Genomic DNA, 27,938 nt, shown 5'->3' on the forward strand with positions numbered 1-27,938 from the left:
TTGCAGTGAGCTGTGATGGCACCATTGCACTCCAACCTGGGCAACAAGAGCAAACTCCATCTCAAAAAAAAAAAAAAAAAAAAAGGAAAAGAAACACATATTACTATCTCCAGTTAAAACTTTTTTTTTTTTTTTGCTTGTTATTGTTCTTAGACTAATATTCACAGCCTTTAAAATTGTCTGCGAGGCTTTTTGTTATTTGGTTCTTACACACCATTCAGCCTTATTTTATTCCAGTCTTCTTCTTTGGGCACTAGGCACTTCCCAGGATGAAGAGCTTAGATTCTGAAAAATCATAGCTCCAACACTACTATGGCATTGTGTGACTTTGAGCAATTTGCTTATCTAAACCTCAGGGTTTTCTTTAAATCTTAAAATAGGAATAATACAGGATACTGTACTGTAGAAATGTTAGTATTAAGTGAAATAGTGTCTGTTGTAGACTGGTGCATATTAAATGAGAAATTTGCATGTAAAGTATTTCATATAGTCTGTCAAATATAGCAGATACTCAATAAAGGATAATGGCTAACATATACTGAGTGCCCACTACACATCAGGCACTGTCTTACATACTCTACATATATTAACTCATTTACTCCTCACAATCAAAACAAGATTCCTTATTGGACAAAGTAGAGCATTCCTGCAAAACACCAGTTCAGAATTTGGAAAACCTAAAAATTTTAGAACATAAATGGCAGTCTTTGTACTGTAGCTTAGTAGTGGATATAAACTCAGGTAGTGGAACTATAACACTGATAGCCAGTCTTAGGAAGTTTCTAAAGATAATGAATTGGATAAGCCACTTAAGAAAAATAGAATTCACTGGGAAGAATGCAGAACCTATATTTAGATCAAGGAAGGAATAGAAATGGTTACAATTAACAAAAAAAATCAATAAACATAGAAATTCACGTGGTCCACTTAAATAGGCACCACACCCTGGCCGCGCCCGGTGACTCACACCTGTAATCCCAGCACTTTAGGAGGCTGAGGTGGGTGGATCATGAGGTCAGGAGTTGGAGACCATCCTGCCTAACATGGTGAAACCCCGTCTCTACTAAAAATACAAAAATCAGCCAAGTGTGGTGGCACACACCTGTAATCCCAGCCACTAAGGAGGCTGAGGCAAGAGAATTGCTTGAACCCAGGAGACAGAGGTTGCAGTGAGCCGAGATTGTGCTACTGCCCCCGAGTCTGGGCAACAGAGTGGGACTCCATCTGAAAAAAGAGAAAAAAGCACCATACCCAGGTAATTATATGGTTGAATTCTGGTAATTTAGAAGGCATGTAAAGGGTTCCATACTACAGAAAAATGTAAAGTTTTTAAATTTTTTATCCACTGGTTGCAAAATTGAAATCAAAAGGGGATTAAGGGAAGAAAACAACAGATATACAAATATTAATATAGGCATTCATTCTGTTAATATTGAGTAATTACTATTTGTTATACACTGTTTTAGGTATGAGGAAATGACAGCAATACAAAGGCCACATTCTCACTGAGTAAAATTCCAGAGGTGGAGATATGTAATTTAATACTTAAATATAAAACAGTAGATTTTCTAAACCCAGAAAACTGAAGAGTAACAAGAAAATAAATCAAGGAACATTATATAGTCTAGACTATAGAGATAATAAAGTTGGCAATTCTTCCTAATTAAAAATTCACTGCAATTCCAGCCAAAATGTTTCAGTGTATTTTTTTTTTTTTTTTTTTTTGCCCTTTAGCTTCACAAGTTTGTTCTGAAATTTATCTATGAGGTATAAATTCTTAAGAGCAGGAAGAAAATTATCGACTCTGTTTGTAGAAACTGCGTATGATGATGGTTCATACCAGTAGAGAAAGATTGGATTTGGGGGTATTACTAGTAGTAAGGGGATTCACTAGTAGTAAGAGAAATGCAAAATAAAATCACAATGAACTATTTCAAAATCATCACATTGGCAAAAGCATAGAGTGGCAATTACTGGAAAGATGTGGAGCAATAGGAACACTCATACGATGCTATTGGAAGTAGTTGTATTTAGCATAATTTGGCAATGTCTAGTAAAGTTGAAGATGTGAATAACCTTTGACCCAGCAATTCCACGTTTAAACCTCTACATAGTCTCTCCTCGTGTTTCAAGGAGATATATATGATGGTCCATTGCAGCATTGTTTGTGAGAATGAAAAGTTGAAAGCAATCTAACTATTAGGTTAAACACAAGATAGAAAGCAAACTAAAATGGAAAGAGATATTTCTGTTAACATGGGTAAATATCAAAGACAGTATTAATGAAACTGAACTAGAGAGTATTTTGTATAATACAGTATAACATGTACAATTTCAAAACATGCAAATTAGTGTTATGTATATTTTTCATGGCTAAATACTATATGAAAATAATCTAAAAGAATTCATAAAATAATCATCAGATTCAGAACAGTGGTGACCTGCAGGGAAAAAGACAAATGAGATTGGGGAAAGGATGCAAATGAAAATATCTTTCATTATTTATTTATTTTAAAAATAAGCAAATACTGTATAGCCAATTCTTAAAATTTGATAAAGCTGACTGTGAGTATGAGAGTCAGTTCTTACTGTCTGTGTCTTTCTGTATATTTAAACTATTTCGTAATGCCAAAAAAATAAAGAACATTTAAATGATGTTTGCTTTTATCAGTTTTTTTTTTTTCTCTTTTTCTTTTTTGAGATGGAGGCTCACTCTGTCGCCCAGGCTGTAGTGCAGTGGCATGGTCTTAGCTCACTGCAACCTCCGTCTCCCAGGTTCAAGCGATTCTCCTGCCTCAGCCTCCCAAATAGCTGGGATTACAGGCATGCACCACCATGCCCAGCTAATTTTTGTATTTTTAGTAAAGATAGGGTTTCGCCGTGTTGGCTAGGCTGCTCTTGAACTCCTGACCTCAGGTGATCTGCCCGCCTCAACCTTCCGAAGTGCTGGGATTACAGGTGTGAATCACTGTGCCCTGTCAGTTACTTTCTTACTATTCCCCAGGGGTGCCACTGGTATTCCTGTATTCACCATTTTCTTCAGAAAGAAGCTTATATATGGTCTATTTCCAGAGGCAACCATTGTTAACAATTTTAAGACTATCTTTCCATGTGTGACTGGTTTGAGAATGACGTTTTATGCTAAGGGTTTCATAAGCCTAATTTTCCCATCATCATTCTTATTGTTTTTAGGACCCCATTGTATATGCACCATGATTTGTTAATTTCTCTTTGTGTCCCTTACCATCTGAGTGTCCAGAATTTTTCTGGGCCAATTACTATTCTTTCTGAACTCAATTTTCTCAGATGTTAAAGGGAGGTAATTCTTTGTTTTGGAACTGTTACATGCATTTGTCATAATACATGTTAAATTTACAGCAGTGTTTAGTAAAAGTTATTATTTTATAAAATATACTGCGAAAGGAAAGAGGAAGGGAAGTGGCATTAGGCTGTTACAAGTAGAAGCAGGCGGTGGAGACAAATTTACTTCAGATACACAGGCAGCATACAGAAACAAATACACAGAGACTCTGGATTTTTAAATGGATGCCTAACTTAGTCACTGTGATTATAATCAATATCCAGCAGAATTTGTTGATAGCTTCACCTTTTTATTATGTTTTTCTCATTTATAAGTCAATGGAAAAATAAGCAATTAAGAATATCAAGGAAATTGTCTATCACTGTCAAAGAGAGGCCTCAGACATCCATACCTGAATGGTTGAAAATATCAACAAGAAACAGGATGGCAGAGTGAGGGAGAGTGCTTGTCCACCACACTCCAACACACTGAAGTGAAAGTTAAAGCAGTAGATAAAAATTAAAGCCCTGCCGGACGTAGTGGCTCATGCCTGTAATCCCAGCACTTTGGGAGTTCGAGGTGGGTGGATCACAAGGTCAGGAGTTCAAGACCAGCCTGGCCAACATGGTGAAACCCCCGTCTCTACTAAAAATACAAAAATTAGCTGGGCATGGTGGTGTGTGCCTGTAATCCCAGCTACTCGGGAGGTTGAGGCAGGAGAATTGCTTGAACCCGGACCCGGGAGGCAGAGGCAGCAGTGAGCCGAAATCGCGCCACTGCACTCCAGCTTGGGCAACAGAGCCAGACTCTGTCTCAAAAATAAATAAATAAAATTAAATTAAAGCCCTTCTTCTCTTCCCTATTTTGCCTCATTCACTCATTCATATCCTTTAGCTAGAGATACTTGTGTAATCTGAGCTACAGCCCAGTGTCTTTTTTTTTTTTTTTTACTTTTGACTTTTTAGGTGACTTTTGACAAGTAGTCTAGGAAGTGAAATTGTTAGGTTTCCAGCCCCTGAAACAAAGGTAAGAGCACAAAAAGAGGTAGAAATTAGTGCTGATTAGAAATCAATTAAAAACAATATTGGCTTGGCACAGTGGCTCACGCCTGTAATCCCAGCACTTTGGGAGGCTGAGGTGGGTGAATCACGAGTTCAGGAGATCGAGACCATCCTGGCTAACACAGTGAAACCCCGTCTCTACTAAAAATATAAAAAAAAATTAGCCAAGTGTGGTGGTGGGCGCCCGTGGTCCCAGCTACTCAGGAGGCTGAGGTGGGAGAATGGCGTGAGCCCAGGAGGCGGAGCTTGCAGTAAGCCAAGATCGCGCCACTGCACTCCAGCTTGGGCGACAGAGGGAGGCTCCGTCTCAAAAAAAAAAAAGAAAAGAAATAATATCTAGCACCACAAATAGAGGACACAGTGGGAAATAAACCCCATAATCTAAACAGAGGCAACTACTATAGCTCCTATAAAGACTTTGGAGGAGGGGTAGGTTCTGTGGGAAATTAGTGGTGCAATGGTATCTACGTGCCAGCAGATACCAAGGGCTAGCTGTCACTGTAATGTATATTCATATGTCTTGAAGACTCACCATTGTAAGCTAAAAGATGTTGAATGAGGGCCTTGAACCCAAACCAAAGCAACAGCCCTAGTTCAAAGCTACTCAGTTTAGATGAATCTGCTTATACTATCTGTTGTTTCTTTTTTTTTTTTTTTTTTTTGAGACGGAGTCTCGCTCTGTCGCCCGGACTGGAGTGCAGTGGCCGGATCTCAGCTCACTGCAAGCTCCGCCTCCCGGGTTTACGCCATTCTCCTGCCTCAGCCTCCCGAGTAGCTGGGACTACAGGCGCCCGCCACCTCGCCCGGCTAGGTTTTTTGTATCTTTTAGTAGAGACGGGGTTTCACCGTGTTAGCCAGGATGGTCTCGATCTCCTGACCTTGTGATCCGCCCGTCTCGGCCTCCCAAAGTGCTGGGATTACAGGCTTGAGCCACCGCGCCCGGCCACTATCTGTTGTTTCTATTTGATCTCATTCATGTGGTTCTGTCCCCTTGCATGCTGGATATCTGTGACAACTTGCTGGTCACTGTTTCTGAAAAATGATTTGTGGATGCTCCCTGAGGCATAAGGTGCCTCCAGAGTGGATTCTCTTTTACCCCTTCCAGGTATCACCAGTCCAGCCCATCTCAAATTGAGTTCATAATGTGAAATTCCTTAATTTACTCAGGTTATGAATCCACAGCTTCCCATACCTGGTGAAATATTAAAAGGAAAAAAAGAAAAACAGGACTTTACCCCAGGAAAATCAAACCAGAATTTCTGGAGGTGGAGCCCAAGAATTAGGATTTAAAAAATCTCTTTGGGGCCGGGCGCAGTGGCTCAAGCCTGTAATCCCAGCACTTTGGGAGGCCGAGACGGGCGGATCACGAGGTCAGGAGATTGAGACCATCCTGGCTAATATGGTGAAACCCCGTCTCTATTAAAAAATACAAAAAACTAGGCGGGCGAGGTGGCGGGCGCCTGTAGTCCCAGCTACTTGGGAGGCTGAGACAGAAGAATGGCGTAAACCCGGGGGGCGGAGCTTGCAGTGAGCTGAGATCTGGCCACTGCACTCCAGCCTGGGCGACAGAGCGAGACTCCGCCTCAAAAAAATAATAGTAAGTTATCAAAAACTAGGTGTATAGAGCACCTTTGACATACCTAACTCCCTCTTAGAAAAAGACTTCATTTCATTTTTCATAGAACACTTTGCCAACAAGATATTTTGCTTAATAAAAAAAGAATAAAGACTGCATCCAACCAGTTAAGCACATGAACAAGCACATTCTTTCACCATCAGTTCTCACCAGAGGACTCTGTGACAATAAAGATTAGGCCTTCAGCAGCATGAAAAGGCCATCTTAACTGACACTATCTTGTAGTTACTTGTGATAAGAACTTGGCATCTGCTGTGGAAGGCTGTGCCACATCAAAAATTCTTTCTTGCAAGACTGATGGATTGCCTAAGTCCAGACTAGGACCTCTTTTGTCTTTGCCCATGGACTGGTTCCTTAACCCTTTCTCCCATCTCTTTTTCCTCTTGATGTTAAATATTACTTTGTTTGTTGTAGAATGTCTGACCAAGAACATTTATATATTAATGTTATTAATATATAATTAATAATATAATATATATAAATATTAATATATATTATATATTAATGTTAATTAATATTAATATTATATATTGGCTGGGTGTGGTGTAATCCCAGCACTTAGGGAGGCTGAGGCAGTTGGATCACGAGGTCAGGAGTTCGAGACCAGCCTGGCCAACATAGTGAAACCCCGTCTCTACTAAAAATAGAAAAAAATTAGCTGGGCATGGTGGCGCATAGCTGTAGTCCCACCTACTCGGGAGGCTGAGGCAGGAGAATCACTTGAACCCGAAGGCAGAGGTGGTGGTGAGCTGAGATCACGCCACTGCACTTCAGTTTGGACAAAAGAGAGACTCTGTCTCCCCCACCAAAAAAAAGGTACACTACTATATATGCTTTGCAATATTGACTGACTTCTGGAGTATCTTGAACCTGTGTGCCCACTGCTCTGCCTCCGGAGTGAAGGGGGAGTACTAAGGAGAATGCCTCCTTGGGAACTCCATGTAGCTCATGTTGTTGTGATTGAACTAGCATCATTAAAAGGCTGACATTGTGGCAAGATACAAGCATGTGTGCCCTTGGTTATCTCTAACCTTGCACCACTCATGACACTAGGAAATAAGGAAAATATATTATTTTGTTATCCCATGTATCTTTGCAAAGTCATACTACAGCACAGTCTAACAAATTGTTCTGGTTTTCCCACAGTCAGTACCATTCACATTTTGGGCCAGATAATCCTTTGTTACAGAGGACTCTTCTCTACATCACAGAGTGACTGGAAGCATCCTTGGCCTCTTTCCACTAGATGCCAGTAGTATCCTACCCCCACCATTGTGACAACCAAAATCGTCTTCAGGCATTGCCAAATGTCCCCTGGGGCTTAAAACTGCCCCAGGTTGAGAATTCATTGCTCTGGTGTAATGAACCTTTATTTGATTGACTGTTATTGATTAGGATGTAGATCATGTAAAAATAGACGTTAACTTGCAGACAATTGATGCATTTTCATATATTCATCTGGTATAGCTACAAATTGATTCTGTGTGGAAGAAATAACCTTAAAGGTATGGTTTTATTGCCCTGTAGGGATATTAAATAGTTTTTATATCTAACTTTGCAATCTTATTCAAATATTCTATTATTTTTCACTGAAAAAAATGTATATACCTGTTCACTTGGAAATCAATTTCCAATTCCCTTGCTAGTAAGTGAGATGAATCTTTGAATATCTGTAAAAGAGTTAAGAATTACAAGTTTTTGGCCGGGCGCGGTGGCTCAAGCCTGTAATCCCAGCACTTTGGGAGGCCGAGACGGGCGGATCACGAGGTCAGGAGATCGAGACCATCCTGGCTAACACGGTGAAACACCGTCTCTACTAAAAAATACAAAAAAATTAGCCGGGCGAGGTGGCGGGCGCCTATAATCCCAGCTACTCGGGAGGCTGAGACAGGAGAATAGCGTGAACCCGGGAGGCGGAGCTTGCAGTGAGCTGAGATCTGGCCACAGCACTCCAGCCTGGGCGGCAGAGCAAGACTCTGTCTCAAAAAAAAAAAAAAAAAAAAAAAAGAATTACAAGTTTTTGAAAATTATACTTTGATACTTGTTTCACCCTTGCCCCTGTGCTCTCCCCGCCTCCACATACTCTCAGGACAGGATGGGCTGTGGCCTCTCCTCATCCCAGGCTACTCCCACAATCAACCTTGATCCAGGAGATGGTCACATCCCACCCAGATCCAGAGCACCCTACAGTCATGCCAAGCTACATCCCTATTAACACTCAGACCACAGCCTGGGAAAGATGGCAAGACCCCATCTCTACAAAAAAATAAAAATAAATTAGCTGGGCATGGTGGTGTGTGCCAGTAGTTCCAGCTACGTGGGAGGCTGAGGCAGGGGAATCACTTGAGGCCAGGAGTTCAAGGCTGCCATGAGCCATGATGGTGCCACTGCACTCTAGCCTGGACAACAGAGTGAGATCCTGTCTCTAAAAAAAAAACAAAAAACCCAAAAAGCCAAACTAAACCAGACAAAACACCAAAAAATAAAAATAAAAAAACAACAAACTGAAGGGGGGCTGCCCCTCCACACCTGTGGGTATTTCTTACAAGATGGAGACAAGAGACTGAGAAAAGAAATAAGACACAGAGACACCAGGCGCAGTGGCTCATGCCTGTAATCCCAACACTTTGGGAGGCCAAGGCAGGTGGATCACCTGAGGTTGGGAGTTTAAGACCAGCCTGACCAACATGGCAAAACCCTGTCTCTACTAAAAAATACAAAATTAGATGGGCATGGTGGCACATGCCTGTAATCCCAGCTACTTGGGAGGCTGAGGCAGGAGAATCACTTGAACTCGGGAGGCAGAGGTTGTTGTGAGCTGAGATCATGCCATTGCACTCAAGCCTGGGAGACAAGAGTGAAACTCCTTCTAAGACAAAAAAAAAAAAAAAAAAAAAAAGACATAGAGACAAAGTATAGAGAAAGAAAAGTGGGCCCAGGGGACCGGCGCTCAGCAGAGGACCCGCACCATCTCCAGTCTCTGAGTTCCCTCCGTATTTATTGATCACTATCTCTACTATCTTAGTTAGGGGGATGTGGCAGGACTATAGGGTAATGGTAAGGAGAGGGTCAGCAGGAAAACATGTGAGCAAAGGACTGTCTGTCATAAATAAGTTTAAGGAAAGGTGCTATGCCTCGATGTGCACCTAGGCCAGATCTATGTTTAACTTTACACAAACATCTCAGTGCAGTAAAGAGCAGTATTGCCGCCAGCACGTCTCACCTCCAGCCACGAGGCAGTTTCTCCTATCTTGGTAAATAGAATGTATGATTGGGTTTTATACCAAGACATTCCATTCCCAGGGACGAGCAGGAGACAGATGCCTTCCTCTTATCTCAACTGCAAAGAGGCCTTCCTCTTTCACTAATCCTCCTCAGCACAGACCCTTTACAGGTGTTGGGCTGGGGGACAGTCAGGTCTTTCCCTTCCCACGAGGCTGTATCTCAGACTGTCTCAGTGGGGAGAAACCTTGGACAATATCCAGGCTTTCTTGGGCAGAGGTCCCTGTGGCCTTCCGCAGTGCATTGTGTCCCTGAGTACTCGAGACTGGAGAATGGCAATGACTTTTACCAAACATACTGCCTGCAAACACATTTTTCACAAAGCACATCCTGCACAGGCCTAAATTCATTAAACCTTGAGTCAATCAACACAGCACATGTTTCTACAAGCACAGGGTTGGGGCTAGGGTTACAGATTAACAGCATCTCAAGGCAGAATAATTTTTCTTAGTACAGATCAAAATGAAGTTTCTTATGTCTTCCTTTTTCTACATAAACACAGTAACAGTCTGATCTCTCTTTCTTTCCTCTACAACAAACAAACAACACTCAGGCCCAGGTAAGGTCCTTTCTACTCCAGAGCAAGGAAGCTCTGTGCCTTTCAGGCCAAATTTGGGGCCCGTATCCTTTTAAATGATGACAGTGTCCAGGGCCACCACATTTAGTTCAAGGCTTGGACCTATAGGCATAAGCTCACTGGAACAAGTGAGCACGGATGGTCAGTGCAGGTTGGGTTAGCCCAGAGCCTTGGAGCTAAGTCTGCCTAGAGGCTCCTTTCTCGAATTCCTCCGCATAGAGGAATCGCCCTGTCATAGGCCGTAAATGCTGATGATGACCTTGGCAGGGTCCTATCTTTCTGCAGACTATGATAAAGTTCTGTTACTTCCTTTCTACTCCCTCTCTGTTCCCTGGCCCACATCATTACTCAATACTCTCAACAGTATGCTTTTTCTTTTAAAAATGAAGGCATAATTTACATATAATAACACAAATAAGTGTTCACTTTGATAAGTCGTGACAATTACATAGGCCCATGAAACTACCACTTAAAACAATACATAGAACATTTTCCTCACCCCCTAAATTATCTTTGAAGTCAATAGCCCCAGCCAGGCGCAGTGGCTTATGCCTGTAATCCCAGCGCTTTGGGAGGCTGAGGCAGGCGGATCACTTGAGGTCAGGAGTTCGAGACCAGCCTGGCTAATATGGTGAAACCCCATCTCTACTAAAAATACAAAAATTAGCCGGGCGTCGTGGTGCATGTCTGTTTGGCTTCCTCAGCAGGTGGCTGTAATTCACTGCAAAGGACATCAATGAGAAGACATGGCCATTGCCCGTGGTAACCAAAGAGCCGACTCTGCAGCTCGAGAGGCAGCTCGGCTCCCAGTCTCGCCTTTGACCCTGCTGCCCGCTGTGTCCTTTCTGCAGTCGGACTTACCAGACCACCCAGAATACTCCCCAGAAGAAGAAAAACAAGATTCGGATCTTCAAGCCAGTAAAAATCAAGAAGGTTGGTGGATTCTTCCTGATTCCAGAATTTTCATGCCCCGAGCCCTCGGGAAACTTTAATCAATCGTCTGCATTCATACCACCACCCATTTGGGTGGAGTAAAACTGGCCCAGCTTCTAAGAAGCCATTTCAAGATCCCTCACCTTCAGGAATTAACTAACCAAGCAGCTCTCCTGTGTACGGCTTATGCTCAGGTAAGCGCCAAACAAGGTCCCAAGCCCAGCTCAGGCCACCGCCTCCAGGGAGGCTCACCAGGAGAAAAGTGGGAAATTGACTTTGCAGAAGAAAAACCAGGGTACAAATACCTCCTGGTGCTAGTAGACACCTTTTCCGGATGGACTGAGGCATTTGCCACCAGAAACGAAATTGCCACCATGGTAGTTAAGCTTTTACTAAATGAAATCATCCCTCGACACAGGTTGCCTGTTGCCATAGGGTCTGATAATGGACCAGCCTTCACCTCATCCATAGCTCAGTCGGTCAGCAAGGCATTAAACATTCCATGGAAACTCCATTGCGTCTATCGACCTCAGAGCTCTGGACATGAACCGCACCCTAAAAAGTGCTCTTACAAAATTAATCCTAGAGACTGGTGAGGATTGGGTAAAGCTCCTTCCTTTAGCCCTTCTTAAAGTAGGATGCACCACTTACCGGGCTGGGTTTTCACCTTTTGAAATCATGTATAGAAGGGCTCCACCTATCTTGCCTAAGCTAAGAGATACCCATTTAGCAGAAATCTCACAAGCTAATATGTTACGGTACCTGCAGTCTCTCCAACAGGTACAGGACATCATCTAGCTACTTGTCCGGGGAGCACACCCCAATCCAGTTCCTGACCAGACGGGGCCCTGCCACTCTTTCCAGCCGGGTGACCTGGTGTATGTTAAAAGGCCTGCTGCAGAAAGAAGGACTCACTCCTGCCTGGAAAGGACCTCATACTGTCATCCTCACCACGCCAACAGCCCTGAAAGTGGATGGGATTTCTGCTTGGATTCATCACTCTCGCATCAAAAAAGCCAACAAAGCCCAGCAAGAAACATGGGTCCCCAAGCCTGGGCCAGGCCCCTTAAAACTGCACCTAAGTCGAGTGAAGCCATCAGATTAATTATCCTTATTTACCGCTTTTGTTTGTTTTCGCCTATTATGCCCTCTGCCCCTCTCTACTCTTTTCTCCTCACTTCTTTCACAACAGGATGTATGTTTGCAAACACCACTTGGAAGGCAGGAACCTCCAAGGAAGTCTCTTTTGCAGTCGATTTATGTGCTTTGTTCCCAGAGCCTGCCAGTACCGAGGAAGAATAACGCCACCTGCCGGTCATGGGAGTGGGGAACGTTGACCTTGCTGCAGGGTTCGGACACACAGGAAGCCGGACTGGATGTGGAAGCACTAAAGGTGCAGAAAAAGGACTCCAGAATGTTGACTTTTACCTCTGTCCTGGAAATCACCCTGACTCTAGTTGTTGAGATTCGTACCAGTTTTTCTGCCCTCACCGGTTGTGTGTAACCCTAGCCACTCAGCCTGGAGGATCAACCCAGTTCTCAACCCTCTCCATAACTCGCATTTCCCGTCCTAGACCATGTATTATAGAAAATTGTAACCCTCTTACTATAACTGTCTGTAATCCTGGTTCGGCTCAATGGTATTATGGCATGTCTTGGGAATTAAGGCTTTATATCTCGGGATTTGATGTTGGAATTATGTTCACCATCCAGAAAAAAATCCTGGTCCCATGGAGCCCCCCCTAAGCAAATTGGTCCTTTAACTGATTTAGGTGACCCTGTGTTCCAAACACACCCAAACAGGGTCGATTTAACCATCCCGCCGCCTCTCCCGGTTCCTAAATCTCAGCTACAATGACCACATCTCCAGCCCAGCCTAATGTCCATTCTGGACGGGGTACGTTATCTCCTTAATCTCACCCAGCCTAAGCTAGCCCAAGATTGTTGGTTGTGCCTAAAAGCAAAACCCCCATATTATGTTGGTTTAGGAGTAGAAGCCAGGCTAAAAATTGACTCTCTTCCTTGTTGTACATGCCCCCATGCCCTTACACTAGGAGATGTGTCAGGAAACGCCTCCTGTCTAATTAGCACCAGGTATAACTTGTCTGCTTCTCCCTTTCAGGCCACCTGTAATCAGTCTCTACTTACTTCCTTAAATGCCTCAGTCTCCTACCAGACACCTAACAATATCTGGTTGGCCCATACTTCAGGCCTCACTCGCTGCATCAGTGGGACTGAACCTGGACCTCTCCTGTGCATGTTGGTTCATGTGCTCCCCCAGGTCTACGTGTACAGCGGGCCAGAAGGGCAACTTCTCATCGCTCCCCATGAATTACATTCCAGGTTTCGCTGAGTCGCCCCATTCCTTGTACCCCTTCTAGCCAGCCTTAGCATAGCTGGATCAGCAGCCATTGGCATGACTGCCCTGGTTCAGAGAGAAACTGGACTAATGTCCCTGTCTCAACAAGTAGATGCTGATTTAAGCAATCTCCAATCAGTCATAAATACACCGCATTCCCAGGTAGAGTCTCTAGCGGAAGTAGTCCTTCAAAACCGCCGAGGCCTAGATCTGCTACTTCTCTCCCAAGAAGGGTTATGTGCAGCTTTAGGAGAGAGTTGTTGTTTCTATGCCAATCAGTCTGGAGTCATAAAGGATCCTCTCCAAAGAGTTCGAAAAAATCTAGACAGACGCCAGCAAGAACAGGAAAATAACACCCCCTGGTACCAAAACATGTTCAACTGGAATCCATGGCTGACTCCTCTAATTACTGGACTGGCAGGATCCCTTCTCCTCCTCTTGTTAGGTTTAGTTTTTGGGTCTTGTATATTAAATTGGTTTCTTAACTTTATAAAGCAGCGCATAGCTTCTGTCAAACTTATGTATCTTAGGACCCAATATAACCCCCTTGTTATAACCGAGGAATCAATGATTTGATTCCCCAAAACATGAGTGGGGAATGTGATACTCTACCTTGTTTTAACCTGATTGTCTCTCTTAGCCGAGAGAGCTAGACAGACCCCATTTTTGTTTCTTCACTTGCATCCCCCTTATCCCCCCATCCCTTAAGGACATAACTAGTGCAAGCTGACTCCAAGCTCATCCAGGAATGCGCTTACTGATAAGATATTGAGAAAAGCTGAACCAGCAGTTTCCGGGGACGTGCTCGGGGGATGGTACCCAAAGCCTCTGCATTATCTATCTCTTTGTGATAGTTTGAGCCCCTGCACCTGGAACTATTTACTTTTCTGAAACCGTAAGCAGTTAATCTTTTTAAATTTGTTTGCTTGTTCTGCTTCTGTAAAAATTGCTTCAGCTATACTCCCCCTCCCCTATTTAGACCACGGTATAAAAAGAAATGTAGCCCCTTCTTCGGGACCGAGAGAATTTTGAGCTCTAGCCATCTTTCGGTCGCTGGCAATAAAAGGACTCCTGAATTAGTCTCAGAGTGTGGCGTTTCTCTATAACTCACTTGGTTACAACACTCAAAGTGCTGGAATTACAGGTGTGAGCCACCATGCACATCCTAAATGGTGATTTTAAATTAATTACTATAGTCACTTCAAAGTGTTGTCATATAAACCACTTATATTAATATTAAATCAAATGAAGTAAGGACCCTTGACCTCTTTGTTAAATTTTAAAAATCTAGCAGTGCCATAGGCCTTTAATTTTTCCATCACAAGGAAAAAGAGGAAACTGGTAATAATCTCCCTCTGACAGAATAATCTCACAAGTTTAGAAACCTTACTTAAAGAATTCAGAAACCCCGTCTCTACTAAAAATACAAAATTAGCCAGGCATGGTGGCGCATACCTGTAATCGCAGCTACTCAGGAGTCTGAGGCTGGAGAATCACTTGAACCCAGGAGGCAGAGGTTGTGGTCAGCCAAAATTGCACCAATGCACTGCAGCCTGGGCCACAAGAGTGAAACTCCGTCTCAAAAAAAAAAAGAAAAAAAAAAGATTAAGAAATGTCAACTGTAGCATTTAACACAGCATTGAAGTTATCTGTTGATGCATAGCAAATTACCCCAAACTCAGAAGCTTAAAACAACAAAAATTTAGTATCTCACATACTTTCTGAGGGTCAGGAATACAGGAGCTGCTATAGCTGAGTGCTTGCGACTGAGTCTCTCATGCAGTTGCAGTGGAACTATTGACAGGGGCTGCATTCATCTCAAGGTTTGACTGGGGCTGGGAGATGTGCTTCCAAGGGTGACCCACTTGGTTATAGGAAGGCCCCAGCTCCTCCCAGGATATTGGGTGGAGGGCTTAGTTCCTTGCTTACATGGGCCTCTCCATAGGCTGTCTTGGTATCCTCATGACATGGCAACTACTCTCAAAGTGGGGGCAGCAGCCTTTAAGACAGAAGTCAAGGTGCCTTTTATTATTATATTTAATCTCAGCACTGACATCTATCACTGGTACTGTATTCTATTAGTCTCACAGTTCAACCCTGGTACAATGTGGGAGGGAACTACATAAGAGTGTGAATAGTAGGAGGTAGGAATCATTGGGAAACATTTTGGAGGTCAGTTATTGTATCAGTTGCTAGGATAACTAGTGAAATTAGGATTTTTTTAAAAAAGCCATTTTCATAAGACAAGGCAATCTTTTCTAGAGATGTTCCAGTTTGACCTGTGATGTGCAGAGCACTGCGTTAGGCGGTATCCAAGGCAGGCCTGTAGTGAATGCTGTTGGTACCCAGCCACTACCCCTAGGCAATCATATGCAGACCGCTGGCTTCTTAGTGCAGGCACCTATAGACTCAGCCTAAGACCTTCCCAGGAGGCAGGCTGGAAGTGCTGGAGCTTTAACACCTCTGGAGTGGCTCTAAAACAATGGGGAAGAGAAATGGTGTAGACATGTGTCAGCTTCATCGGCCTGGGGGTTGTGACAACTTGGAAGTGGTTTCTACACAATTCCTCAGAGTTCCCAAGCTGACTGAGCCCTCACTGATCACAGAGCTAATCGGCTCACCGACGCACTGTATAGTCGTTCCCATCGCTCCCGTCTCACTTCTCCATCCCCTACCTACCAAATAAACTTCTTGCACTCATATTCTTCCCTCAGGTCGGCTTATCGGGCAAGCCTCCTTAGGTAAAAACCTTGCTTTCAATATTTCCTTTCCATTATGCGCTAAGAACTCAGATCTCTTCCCACTGCGGCAGCCCCGCCCTTTCCTTGCGGCTCCGCCCTTTCCGTGAAGTCACGCCCCCTCCTTAGGCTGTCTCTGTCTCCCTAAAAGAAGAGCGAGTCTCTTCGCTGCTCTGTAACTCCCAGAGCTGGCTCAGAAAAAGTTTCACATTGCCATAGGGTAACTCCTCCTAGGAGAGGCTGCACCCATTGCACGTAAGAAGCGGTAAAACTGTTCGCGGCCATCTTATCAGGCTGCTGGAAACAAAGAAAGCTCAGCGTTGATGTCTGGGCGCCGCCATGTTAGTCAAAGGAGGTTTTGGCATCTGAGATGCTGAGTTAAGAGCAGAGACGACATCTCTGTTTAGGGATCCAGGGACACTTGCTTCTCCTTGTCCTAAAATAGCCTTATCTTTTGGTCGGGCAAAGAAAGGGCTTAATCATCCGTTGTACAGCACAGCTTTAAACATGGCCGCCCCCAGTAGGAGTCAAGCGGGCGTCGCCATCATACCTCCCATTACAGCTTTGAGAAACCCAGAATCCTGTTCTCTGGAAGGTTGTCGGGTGGCGGCTGACAGCTTCAAAGTCGCAATTGAGTCTGCGCACCGGCCATTCAGGATGGGACGACCTTATACCGCGATGAGGCGGTGTGGCAGGACGATCAATTTCAGATTCTGGGCACGGATGCAGCATAAATGGGAAGGGTCGGTTTGAGAAACGGTCAAACCTGGGGACCGGTGGCGGATAGTGACCTGTCGACTACGGTGGCCGACTGGGTCAGTTATGGGTGCCCGTGAGGGTCAACGACAAGGGGACTGAAGGGTTAAGAGATTGGGCGTCTGAGCCTCGCGGGGCCTCAGTGGTGGCGGGCAGAGGTTGGCGGGAGTCAATGGCACAGTCTCTGAAGCAGATGGTTTGGGAGTGTGTGGGAATCAATAAATGCGAGTTCTGTGAAATGTCTTGATTTTCAGGGTGCATGGGGTCAGTTATAGTGGTCTTCATGGGTCTGGGGTCAATTGGGGTTTTTCAGACACTGGTTTAGAGAGCTTTAAGGTTAATAATCTGAGCCCGAGAGGATGAGTGATCGGAGGTTCTAAGTTCTGTGGGCAGTAATAGTTTGGGTACCGGAATTGGTGATTGTGGAAACTTTGGGGTTCAGTTATGAGGGGGGTCAGTGGTGATGAATATTTGGAGAAATGTTTTGGGCCATCGGTGATTGAGACTTACTTCATATCATCGGTGGAGGATCGGAGAGTAATAACGATTGGACTTTTGTAGATCAGGGAATGGAGAATAGAGTCAAGTGTGCTTATCTTAAAGGTACGCCTCAATAAGGCTCAGTTATTCGGACTGTCACTTGTGGGTGGGGGTGGGGCTGTGAGAACCAACAATCCTCAGTCGTTGGGATATCATTGGCGAACAGTGTGGGTTCACGATTGGGGGCTGTGTAAATTCACTGGCAATCAGATCGGATCAGCGTGCTTTGTAGTTACTGACCAGTAGTCTCTCCTGGTCAGATTTAAACATAAGGGAATATCAGTGACTATGAAAACCTCTGAGGGTTGGAGATTGGAGGCCGGTGATTGGGGACACTATGTGTGTCTGATTAGGAGGCTTATAAGGGTTGGTGTTGAGGGTCCTGAAATGTGGAGATTGGGGATAGGAAAATCACAGATCTGAGGCTGCAAGCCTGCATAATGGGAACACATTTCACTCAAATGACATTCCCTAGCTGAATAGCAGCCAGTTCCTCTCCACCAAGGCCCATCTCAAAACTCTTTTCTGAACCCACACCCTGTTTATTGTTCTCCACAATAATGAAAATAATTTGAAAGGATCGCGTGCTAAACTTATCTAAAGTACCATGTTATTAAAGATGTGGCTTCTATTGTTCTTGTTAGTGATCTAATGCATATTTTTTCCTGTTTAAGGTTCTTTCTGGCAAAGGTAATGACATACGCATCTGTGACAGCATCCCAAGAGCGAGCCTGGTTTCTGGAAATCCATTCCGACTCTGTGACAGCGGGGATGGATGTGACCTTGCCCGTGGTTAGAAAACAAATTTACTGAGTAAGTATCTAAAATGATAATGTAGGCTGGGTGCAGTGGCTCATGCCTGTAATCCCAACACTGTGGGAGGCCAAGGTGGGTGGATCATTTGAAGTCAGGAGTTACCAGGCTGGTCAACATGGTGAAACCCTGCCTCTACTAAAAACACAAAAATTAGCTGGGCATGGTGGCGGGCGCCTGAGGTCCCAGCTACTCTGGAGGCTGAGGCAGGAGAATCATTTGAACCCTGGAGGTGGAGATTGCAGTGAACCGAGATTGTACCACTGCACTCCAGCCTGGATGACAGAACGAGACTCTGTCTCAAAATAAATAAATAAATACAAATAAACAAAATAAAATAAAATGATAATGTAAAAGATTTGGCTGAAAGAGCAAACTGAGAGTTTAGAAAATACTTTCATCTAGGCTCAGCTTAAAAATAAATTATCAAAGGAAGAGAAACTAGATTTGGAATTTATTGTATTCTGAGAGTCTTTTTGCCTTGTCCTATATATTTTATGCATAGCCACATTTAACCTCCACTAATCAGTTCCTTATAAAGTCCTGGCAGAAAAAATTCAAGACAGATAAAGCCACAACAACCACAAAACAAAATTTAAAGCTACTTTTAGAAACTGGTTCCTCACTGAAATTGAAATTGAACTAATAGTTATTAAAATGGCTGAGATGGGATTGCAAATAAAATGGAAATAAGATTTAAAATAATAGATGTAGGGGATATAAGTGTAGTTTTGTTACATGGATATATTTCATAGTGGGGAAGCCTGGGCTTTTAGTGTAACTATCACTTGAATAATGTACATTGAACCTGTCTGGTAATTTCTCATTCCCTACCCGCTTCCTAGCCTCCCTCCATTCAGAGTCACTCATGTCTATTATTCTGCTTTCTATGTCCATGTGTATACATTATTATCTTATAAGTGAGAAAATGCAGTATTTGACTTTCAGTTTCTGAGTTAGAAAATAAGATTTTGACCATTACTCTAATGAAAAGGTACACTGCCAAAACAATATTTTAACTTTAAAAAATTATTACATTTGATCTTTATGTAACCTTCAGAAAAAGCACAATGCCTGTAGCATCTTAAGAAATCAAGGCAGCTGGATGCTAAGGCAGGTAACATCTTTCAGAACCCACATAGGTCATGTTTTAGTTTTAAAAGCAGATAGTCCCTATTTTTCATTTGCACGGAATCAAAGACAGATAGCTGCTTAGCATGGGTGAAGTAATAAGCCAGGGTAAGGAGTTTGAGTATTTTTTTCTCCACGTTGATTCCCTTCACCACCCATACTGTGCTCAGTGCCAGGTTTCAGAGCAAATAATTTAAAAAAAATTTTTTTACATAAACATTTTATTGTCATATAAGATATATGCCAAAATGTATATAAATATGCAGCTCAGTGAACCGTCACAAGGGAATACCCCTGGGTATTGCACTCAGATCAGAAAACAACATTCTAGCACCATGCCCTCATGATGCCCCTCCCGGTCACTACTCTGCCAGAGGGAACCATTCTCCTAGCTTCTAATCTTACAGATTAGTTTTGTCTGTTTTAATCCCTAATTTAATGGGATATTCACTGAGGGGAGGAGCACCATGGGGAGAGGCAAGATGTGGCTGTGTTTGAACAAAATTTCTTTTTTTTTTTTTTTGAGACGGAGTTTCACTCTTGTTGCCCAGGCTGGAGCGCAATGGGGTGATCTCAATTCACCACAACCTCCACCTCCCGAGTTCAAGTGATTCTCCTGCCTCAGCCTCTCAAGTAGCTGGAATTACAGGCACACACCACCATGCCCAGCTCATTTGTATTTTTAGTAGAGGTGTATTTTTAATTTGTATTTTTTAGTAGTGAGCCACTGCGCCCAGCCTGTGTTTGAACAAAATTTCTAAGTTTGAATGGAGACAATTTCATTTATATAACAGACATTTCTCCAGGTCATTAAATATTCCCTTTTTGGCCAGGCACAGTGGCTTACGTCCGTAATCTCAGTGCTTTGGAAGGCTGAGGTAGGAGGATTGTTTGAGGCCAGAAGCTTGAGACCAGCCTGTGCAACATAGCGAAACTCCATCATTACACAAAATTTAAAAATTAGCTGGGTAGTCTGGCCATGTTGGCTCACGCCTGTAATCCCAGCACTTTGGGAGGCCAAGGCGAGTGGATCACCTGAGGTCAGGAGTTCAAGACCAGCCTGACCAACATGGTGAAACTCCGTCTCTACTAAAAATAAAAAAAAAAAAAAAAAAAAAATTAGCTGGGCTTGGTGGTGGGCACCTGTAATCCCAGCTACTTGGGAGGCTGAGGCAGGAGAATTAGTTAAACCCAGGAGGCAGAGTTTATAGTGAACCAAGATTGCACCACTGCACTCCAGCCTGGGCAAGAAGAGTGAAACGCCGTCTCAAAAAAAAAAAAAAAAAAAAAAAAATTAGCTGGGTGTGGTGGCTCACAACTGTGATCCTAGCTACTGGAGAGGCTGAGGTGAAAGAATTCCTTGAACTCAGGAGTTCAAGGTTGTAGTGAGCTATGATTGTGCCACTGCACCCTAGCCTGGGTGACAGAGTGAGACCCTGTTTCAAAAAAAAAGAATTCTGTAAAAAAATTGAGGCATAATACACATGTAGTCAAGTGGGCTTATCTTTAAGGTACAACTCAATGAATTTTTATATTACAGAATCCTGTAACCACAGCCTAGATCAAGATATTCATCACTTCTAACACCTTGAAGGTGTCCTTACTGGTCAATACCTACTGCCACCCCAGGGGTAACTAGGGTTTAATATAGTGGATTACTTTTGCCTGCTTTTGAATTTGAACTGAATTTCATGTATCCCCTATGAGTCCACTTGATTGACTCATATTCATTGAATTTGATAGGATTCCATTTGAATCATATACATGTGAAGCCAAGGCATTCATACCATGAGGAAATTTTGTTTGAAATTCTGAAACCACACAAACACCAGGACAAAATTCTAAACTGAAGGCTGGGTGTGGTGTCTCATGCCTGTAATCCCAGCACTTTGGGAGGCTGAAGCGGGTGGATCAGGAGCTGGAGACCAGCCTGGCCAACACAGTGAAACCCCATCTCTACTAAAAATACAAAAATTAGCCTGGTGTGGTGACGAGAGCCTGTAGTCCCAGCTACTCAGGAGGCTGATGCAGGAGAATCATTTGTACTTGGGATGTGGAGGTTGCTGAAAACACAGTCGACTATCCAGTAACAGATATGAAAAGAAAATTGGAGTACCTATGTGAAAGCATAAAAAATTACATTTTGAGATATATAGAAAGTCTTGAGTAAATACTGAAGCCTTGTTCTTGGATTGGAAGGCTCAACAATTTTCAGAATTGTCAGTATTTTCTTATGTGAATGGACAAATTCAGTGAAATGTTAAGCAAAATCTTTTTTTTTTTTTTGAGACGGAGTCTTGCTCTGCCACCCAGGCTGGAGTGCAGTGGCCGGCTCTCAGCTCACTGCAAGCTCCGCCTCCCGGGTTCACGCCATTCTCCTGTCTCAGCCTCCCGAGTAGCTGGGACTACAGGCGCCCGCCTCGTCGCCCGGCTAGTTTTTTGTATTTTTTAGTAGAGACGGGGTTTCACCGTATTAGCCAGGATGGTCTCGATCTCCTGACCTCGTGATCCGCCCGTCTCGGCCTCCCAAAGTGCTGGGATTACAGGCTTGAGCCACCGCGCCCGGCCTAAGCAAAATCTTAAGAAGGGATCTCTTTGCCCCAAATTATAACAGAATAATTCGACAATTTATGTTGAAGATGAAACATTTGAGAATATCTAGGACATTTATGAAAAATAATAAGAGGTAATGTGCTAAACAAAGCTTTCAAACATACAGCTTCAGGAGACAGAGGCTACAACCTAAGAGGAAGAATAAGTTGACGGAGAAGATACTGAGTTCACTTTTGTGAAACCACAATGGGTGGCAATGAGAGACCTATGATCTAGTTTTTTTTAATTTTTTTTTTTTTTTGAGACAAGAGTTTCCCACTTCTTCTCCAGGCTGGAGTACAGTGGCGCGATCTTGGCTCACTGCAACCTCTGCCTCGTGCGTTCAGGTGATTCTCCTGCCTCAGCCTCCCGAGTAGCTGCGACTAAAGGCGTGCGCCACCATGCCCGGCTAATTTTTACATTTTTAGTAGAGATGGGGTTTCACCATGTTGGTCAGGCTGATCTTAAACTCCTGACCTCAGGTGATCCACCCACCCCAGCCTCCCAAGTGCTGGGATTACAGGCGTGAGCCACTGTGCCTGGCCTATGATCTAGTTTTAAGTTTGTGACTGAGAGCATCCAGATGATGGTATCTATATGGTAAAATATGACTTTTGAGTTCAAATGTTAGGGACTGATAAGGGTGTGTAAGTCACAATCATGTCACAATGCTGAGATGGTGCCCATCAGATGGCTGCCATGCTGTTAGAAGGGTGACTGACTGCAGGGCAATACTGCTTTCCAAGATTGACTCTTTTATTTTCTTCTTTAATTTGGATTCTTGCTCTGTCACCCACAGTGGAGTACAGTGGTGCAATCTCAGCTCACTGTAACTTCTACTTCCCAGGTCCAAGCAATTCTCCTTCCTCAGCCTCCTGTGTAGCTGGGACTACAGGTGTGTACCACCATACCCAGCTAATTTTTGTATTTTTAGTAGAGATGGGGTTTTACCATGTTGGCCAGGTTGGTCTTGAACTCCTGGCCTCAAGTGATCTGCCCACCTCGGCCTCCCAATATGCTGGGATTATAGGCATGAGCCACCGTGCCCAGCCTAAGATTGACTCTTTACCAAGAAAGATAATGATTGATTTCATCTTCACGTGGATTCTCCCCATAGTTGCTCAGTTTTAGGGAGGAATTGAGGCTGAGGGAGGAAGGGAACTTTTTCACATTTCCTTAATCAGGATAGGTGGCACTGCTTTTGTCTGCCACACTCGGCTCTGTGTTCAGATGGGCATCCCCAGTAGGAAAAAATCCATTTTTAAATAAAAAAGGAAAATTACTAATTTTTCCTTGTTGTTGAAGGAAATTGAAGAAAACATTCATCATAGTTTTACCATATGTATCCAGTTACTGTTTCCTGCCTTAATAGTTTAGTCTGTATCTACAGCTGGAGGTGATTTTAGTAATCTACAGCTGGAGGTGCCTGTAATCCCAGCTACTTGGGAGGCTGAGACAGGAGAATCCCTTGAACCCAGGAGGTGGAGGCTGCAGTGGGCTGAGATCGCACCACTACACTCCAGTCTGGGCAACAAGAGAGAAACTCTGTCTAGAAAAAAAAAAAAAAAAAAAAAAAAAAAAAAGGCACATCAAGTGTTGCATTGCTCTTTTAGAAGGCAAATCTGTCTCTGAGAGGCAGCAAGACTAAGAAGTTATAAACCGAAACACCACAGCCAGGCTAGTCGGGTGTATATCTCAGTGCTGCTGTGTGCTAGTTCTTCAGCTCTCTCAGGTACTACGTCTTTATCTAAAAACGGAGTAGGACTCGGTTTAGAGGGCAGTGTGAGGAATAAATGAGTCAATTTGAGGAAATAACCTGCACAGTGCCTAAGTTGAGATCAGGGCTCAATAAATACAAGCTAGGCTTTTTTTTTTCTTTTCTATTTCTGTCAGTTTCTATGATGTGTCATAGTTTTATTTGTTCTTCCTGTGTAAGACCATGCTTGTTTTGATTGGTCATTATTGTAAATTTTGTTATTATTGCTATTATCTAAATAAATACACAATTATGAGGCTATTGGAAAAGTTAGAAAATGAACACTTCAAAAATGCAATGTAAATTCCTTTCAATCCCCTCACTCAGAGAAAGCAACTGTTAATATTTTCATAGATTTGGACTTACATAATTTAAAAAATAGAATTATGCTTCACATTGTATGTTATGATTTGTATTTCCTGCTTCTAAATACATCACAAATGTAGTTCCAAATCGGAGTACACTACTCCATTACTATTTCTTTTTTTTTTTTTTTTCTGAGGTGGAGTGTCACTCTGTCACCCAGGCTGGAGTGCAGTGGTGCAATCTCGGCTCACTGCAGCCTCCACTTCCTGGGTTCAAGTGATTCTCCCGTCTCAGCCTCCCGCGTAGCTGGGATTACAGGCACCTCCCACCACGCCTAGCTAATTTTTTCTGTTTTTAGTAGAGACGGGGTTTTGCTATGTTGGCCAGGCTAGTCTCAAATTCTTGACCTCAGTTGATCTGCCTGCCTTGGCCTCCCAAAGTGCTGGGATTACAAGGTGTGAGCCACCGCACCCGGCCTCCACTACTATTTCTAATGTCTGCGTTGTGTTCCATTCTGTGGCTCACCAATATCAGCCCGCCAACCTTTTAATTGCTGGGACAGGTTGGGTGTGGGATTATAGGCTCACACCTATAATCCCAGCACTTTGGGAGGCCAGGGTGGGTGGATTGCTTGAGTCCAGGAGTCCAAGACCAGCCTGGGAAACATGGCGAAACGCTGTCTCTACAAAAGAAAAAAAAAAAAAAATTAGCCAGGTTCGCTGGTACACGTCGATAGTCCCTCCTACTTGCGACGCTGAGGTGGGAGGATCATCTGAGCCCGGGAGTTTGAGGCTGCAGCAAGCCATGATCATGCCACTGTACTCCAGGCTATCTCAAATAAAGAAATAGATAAATGAAAAAATAAATAAATTATTGTTGGTACATTTTGATTGCTTCCAGTTGTTTTACTTTTGTAAGCAAAGGTGAGATGAACATCCTTGTACCTTTATCTTTTATTTTAGTGAGACGAATTAGTTCATAGAGACACATTATTTGATGTTGAAGAGTGGTTTAATGAGTGTGCACTCTAAAAATTCTGATAGGGCCGGGCGTGGTGCCTCACGCCTGTAATCCCAGCACTTTGGGAGGCCGAGGTGGGTGGATCATGAGGTCAGGAGATTGAGACCATCCTGACTAACGTGGTGAAACCCCGTCTCTACTAAAAATACAAAAAAATTAGCCAGGCGTGGTGGCGGGCACCTGTAGTCCCAGCTACTGGGGAGGCTGAGGCAGGAGAATGGTGTGAACCTGGGAGGAGGAGCTTGCAGTGATCCCAGATCTTGCCACTGCACTCCAGCCTGGGCAACAGAGTGAAACTCTGTCTCAGAAAAAAAAAGAAAAAAAATTCTGATATAAATTCCCTTCAGAAAGCTGTAATATCCTACCCTCCTACCAGCAGTGTAAGAGATATGATTTCCATCTTTACCAATCTTGTAAGCCAAAAAGACCATTTTAATAATCTTGTGGAAAAGACTTTTACTGAAAATACTACCAGAAGCAGAAACTATAAGGGGAAAAAAATCAACAAGTTGACTATTAAAAATAACCAATAAAACTTGTTTAGTATTTGGATACGAATAAACCCAAGTTTAAGGACAAATGACAAATAAGGACAAATGTTATCTATAAAAACATGTTTATAACAAATATGACAAAGGATTAATAGCTTCAATATATAAAGAGCAGCCGGGTGCAGTGGCTCACGCCTGTAATCCCAGCACTTTGGGAGGCCAAGGTAGGCAGATCACGAGGTCAGGAGATCGAGACCATCCTGGCTAACGCAGTGAAACCCCCATCTGTACTAAAAATACAAAAAAATTAGCCGGGTGTAGTGGCGGGCGCCTGTAGTCCCAGCTACTCGGGAGGCTGAGGCAGGAGAATGGTGTGAACCCGGGAGGCGGAGCTTGAAGTGAGCCGAGATCACGCCACTGCACTCCAGCCTCAGAGGCAGAGCGAGACTCCGTCTCAAAAAAAAAAAAAAGAAATATATATATATATATATATATATATATATATAAAGAGCACTTGTAAATTAATTTTTGCAAATAACTCAGGAAAATCATAAGTGCATAAACAGACTGTTTACAAAAGAAATGCAAATGGCCAATAAATAGATAGGGAAAATGTCTTTCTCCATTAGAAATCAAAGGAGGGTAAAATAATAAATAAATGATGGGGATATTGAGACACAGAGAGACTAAGTAACTCATTCAACATCACACATCAGTAAATGGCAGAGCCTGCATTTGAACCGAGATTTTCTGGTTTTCAAGTCTGTTTGACAGCCTCTTTCTGTTTTCACAGATGAGGAAACAGGCCTAGAGAGGTGAAGTGTCTAGCCCAGATTCTCTCAGTTAGTCAGAGGAAGTGCTTGGCTTCAAACTTGTATCTGAGTCATTCCTTGGCTCAGGGAGTGACTCAGACACAAGGGTCTTTGTGGCAGTTTCCCGTGCTGCAGTCCCAGAGCAGAGTCATCACTCAGTGATGTCTCCTGCACAGCCTCTGCAGGCTTTTCCCCCTGAGGCCCCAGGCAGTGTTTGGGGAGGGATGAGTGGATGACTCTCACCGTGGGATCTGCTTATCTTCAGGTTCTCTGGGTGCCCTGCAGACCTTTGGATCCTGCCACCTTGCTGGATGTTAGGGTTCTCTAGCTCCTGCCAGCCCTTAGAACCACAGGACCTTGGTTACAACTTCTATAGAAGGCCCTGCAGCTGAGTGTGAGTTACTGTTGAGAGATGGAGCTGTGAGCGCCTGGGCAGGCCAGGTTAAAGACCCTCTGTCCAGGAGAAGGGAACTTGGGATGAAAATTCCCTTCTGAAGGAATCACTGAGACCCCATACCTCTTGTCAGAGCAAAGACTCCCACATAAAAGGAAATAGCTTTATCCCTGAGCCAGAAGCTGACCAACCTGAAGACGTTCCTCTTTCCAGGGACTCTCCATGGCTACATGAAAGGAGGAGGGTCAGCCCAAGATCCAGGGAGACAGAGTGAAGGGAGAGGTAGGGAGGCCAGAGTCTCACTGCAGGTGCGATAGGTATGTTCTTTGAGGAGAAGGGGACATCCATCTAGCCCAGTGCATTCTGCTATCTTGTGGTATGGGGTATGGCCCATCTGCTCCTTTATTCTTGCTGGACCTTTCTAGACTTACTCTCCTGTCATTTTTGGCACCTCACCTTGCCTCTTGGAATGTGATGAGTTCATTCCATCCTGACTCAAGAGGCAGAAAAGGCCCTGGATTCTCAGAACGGTGGTGGCGGCAGAATTTATGGGCCTACTGTATATGATTTTGTTTTGTTTTGGTTTTTGAGACAGAGTTTCACTCTTGTCACCCAGGCTGGAGTACAATGGTGCAATCTCTGAATTACAGACATGCACCACCATGCCCGGCTAATTTTTGTATTTTTAGTAGAGACAGAGTTTCACCATGTTGACCAGGTTGTTCTCGAACCCCTGACCTCAAGCGATCCGCCCACCTCGCCTCCCAAAGTGCTGGGATTATGGGCATGAACCACTGTGCATGACCAGTTTTTTTTTTTTTTTTTTTTGAGACAGAGTTTCACTCTTGTTGCACAGGCTGGAGTGCAATGGCGCGATCGCGGCTCACTGCAGCCTCCGCCTCCTGGGTTCAAGGGATTCTCCTGCCTCAGCCTCCTGAGTAGCTGGGATTATAGGCACACATCACCACACCCGGCTAATTTTGTACTTTTAGTAGAGATGGGGTTTCACTATGTTGGTCATCCTTGTCTGGAACTCCCGACCTCAGGTTATCCACCTGCCTCAGCCTCCCAAAGTGCTGGGATTGCAGGCGTAAGCCACTGCACCCAGCCTTTTGTTTTTAACTAAACATTTTAATTGGAAATTTTTTTCTAAAAAAAAGCAAGAATATTACTGTGGCCTCCTATGTATTCCTTACCTAGGTTCATCTATATAAAGCCATGTTTGCATGTGCTGTCTTTCTATATACAAATATATATGTATATAGATGATTATGTTATATCATAAATATATCATTCTTATTCTTTCTTTTCTTTAACTACTTAAGACTAACTTGCGGACGTGATGCTCCTTTACCATAAGTACTTCAGGGTATATTTCCTAAGAATGAGAACATTTTCTTATATAACCGGTAGTTTTCAAAACCAGGCAATTAACACTGA

General features: G+C 43.5%; 1 protein-coding gene and 2 long non-coding RNA genes across 3 annotated transcripts in view; 2 read left to right on the forward strand and 1 right to left on the reverse strand.

Annotated features, from left to right (window-relative positions):
* ZNF570 (zinc finger protein 570) overlaps positions 1–27,938 on the forward strand; it is a 59,646-nt gene that overhangs the window by 18,517 nt on the left and 13,191 nt on the right. The window contains exons 6-8 of the mRNA XM_033228866.1: positions 16,356–16,634; positions 17,858–17,975; positions 26,712–26,742. Coding sequence (XP_033084757.1) covers positions 16,356–16,634; positions 17,858–17,975; positions 26,712–26,742 — 428 coding nt within the window. The remainder of the gene's footprint in view (positions 1–16,355; positions 16,635–17,857; positions 17,976–26,711; positions 26,743–27,938) is intronic.
* On the reverse strand, positions 2,885–27,831 carry LOC117092445. The gene is made up of 3 exons (XR_004440818.1): positions 27,819–27,831; positions 11,488–11,491; positions 2,885–3,117 (listed from the first exon to the last, which is right to left on the reverse strand). It is a non-coding gene; the product is annotated as an uncharacterized LOC117092445 (long non-coding RNA).
* Positions 16,568–20,683, forward strand: LOC117092444. Its single transcript, XR_004440817.1, has 3 exons — positions 16,568–16,702; positions 17,858–17,996; positions 20,668–20,683. It is a non-coding gene; the product is annotated as an uncharacterized LOC117092444 (long non-coding RNA).

Source organism: Trachypithecus francoisi, unplaced genomic scaffold (genome assembly GCF_009764315.1).
Source record: "Trachypithecus francoisi isolate TF-2019V2 unplaced genomic scaffold, Tfra_2.0 Lachesis_group12, whole genome shotgun sequence".
Classification (NCBI taxonomy): domain Eukaryota; kingdom Metazoa; phylum Chordata; class Mammalia; order Primates; family Cercopithecidae; genus Trachypithecus; species Trachypithecus francoisi.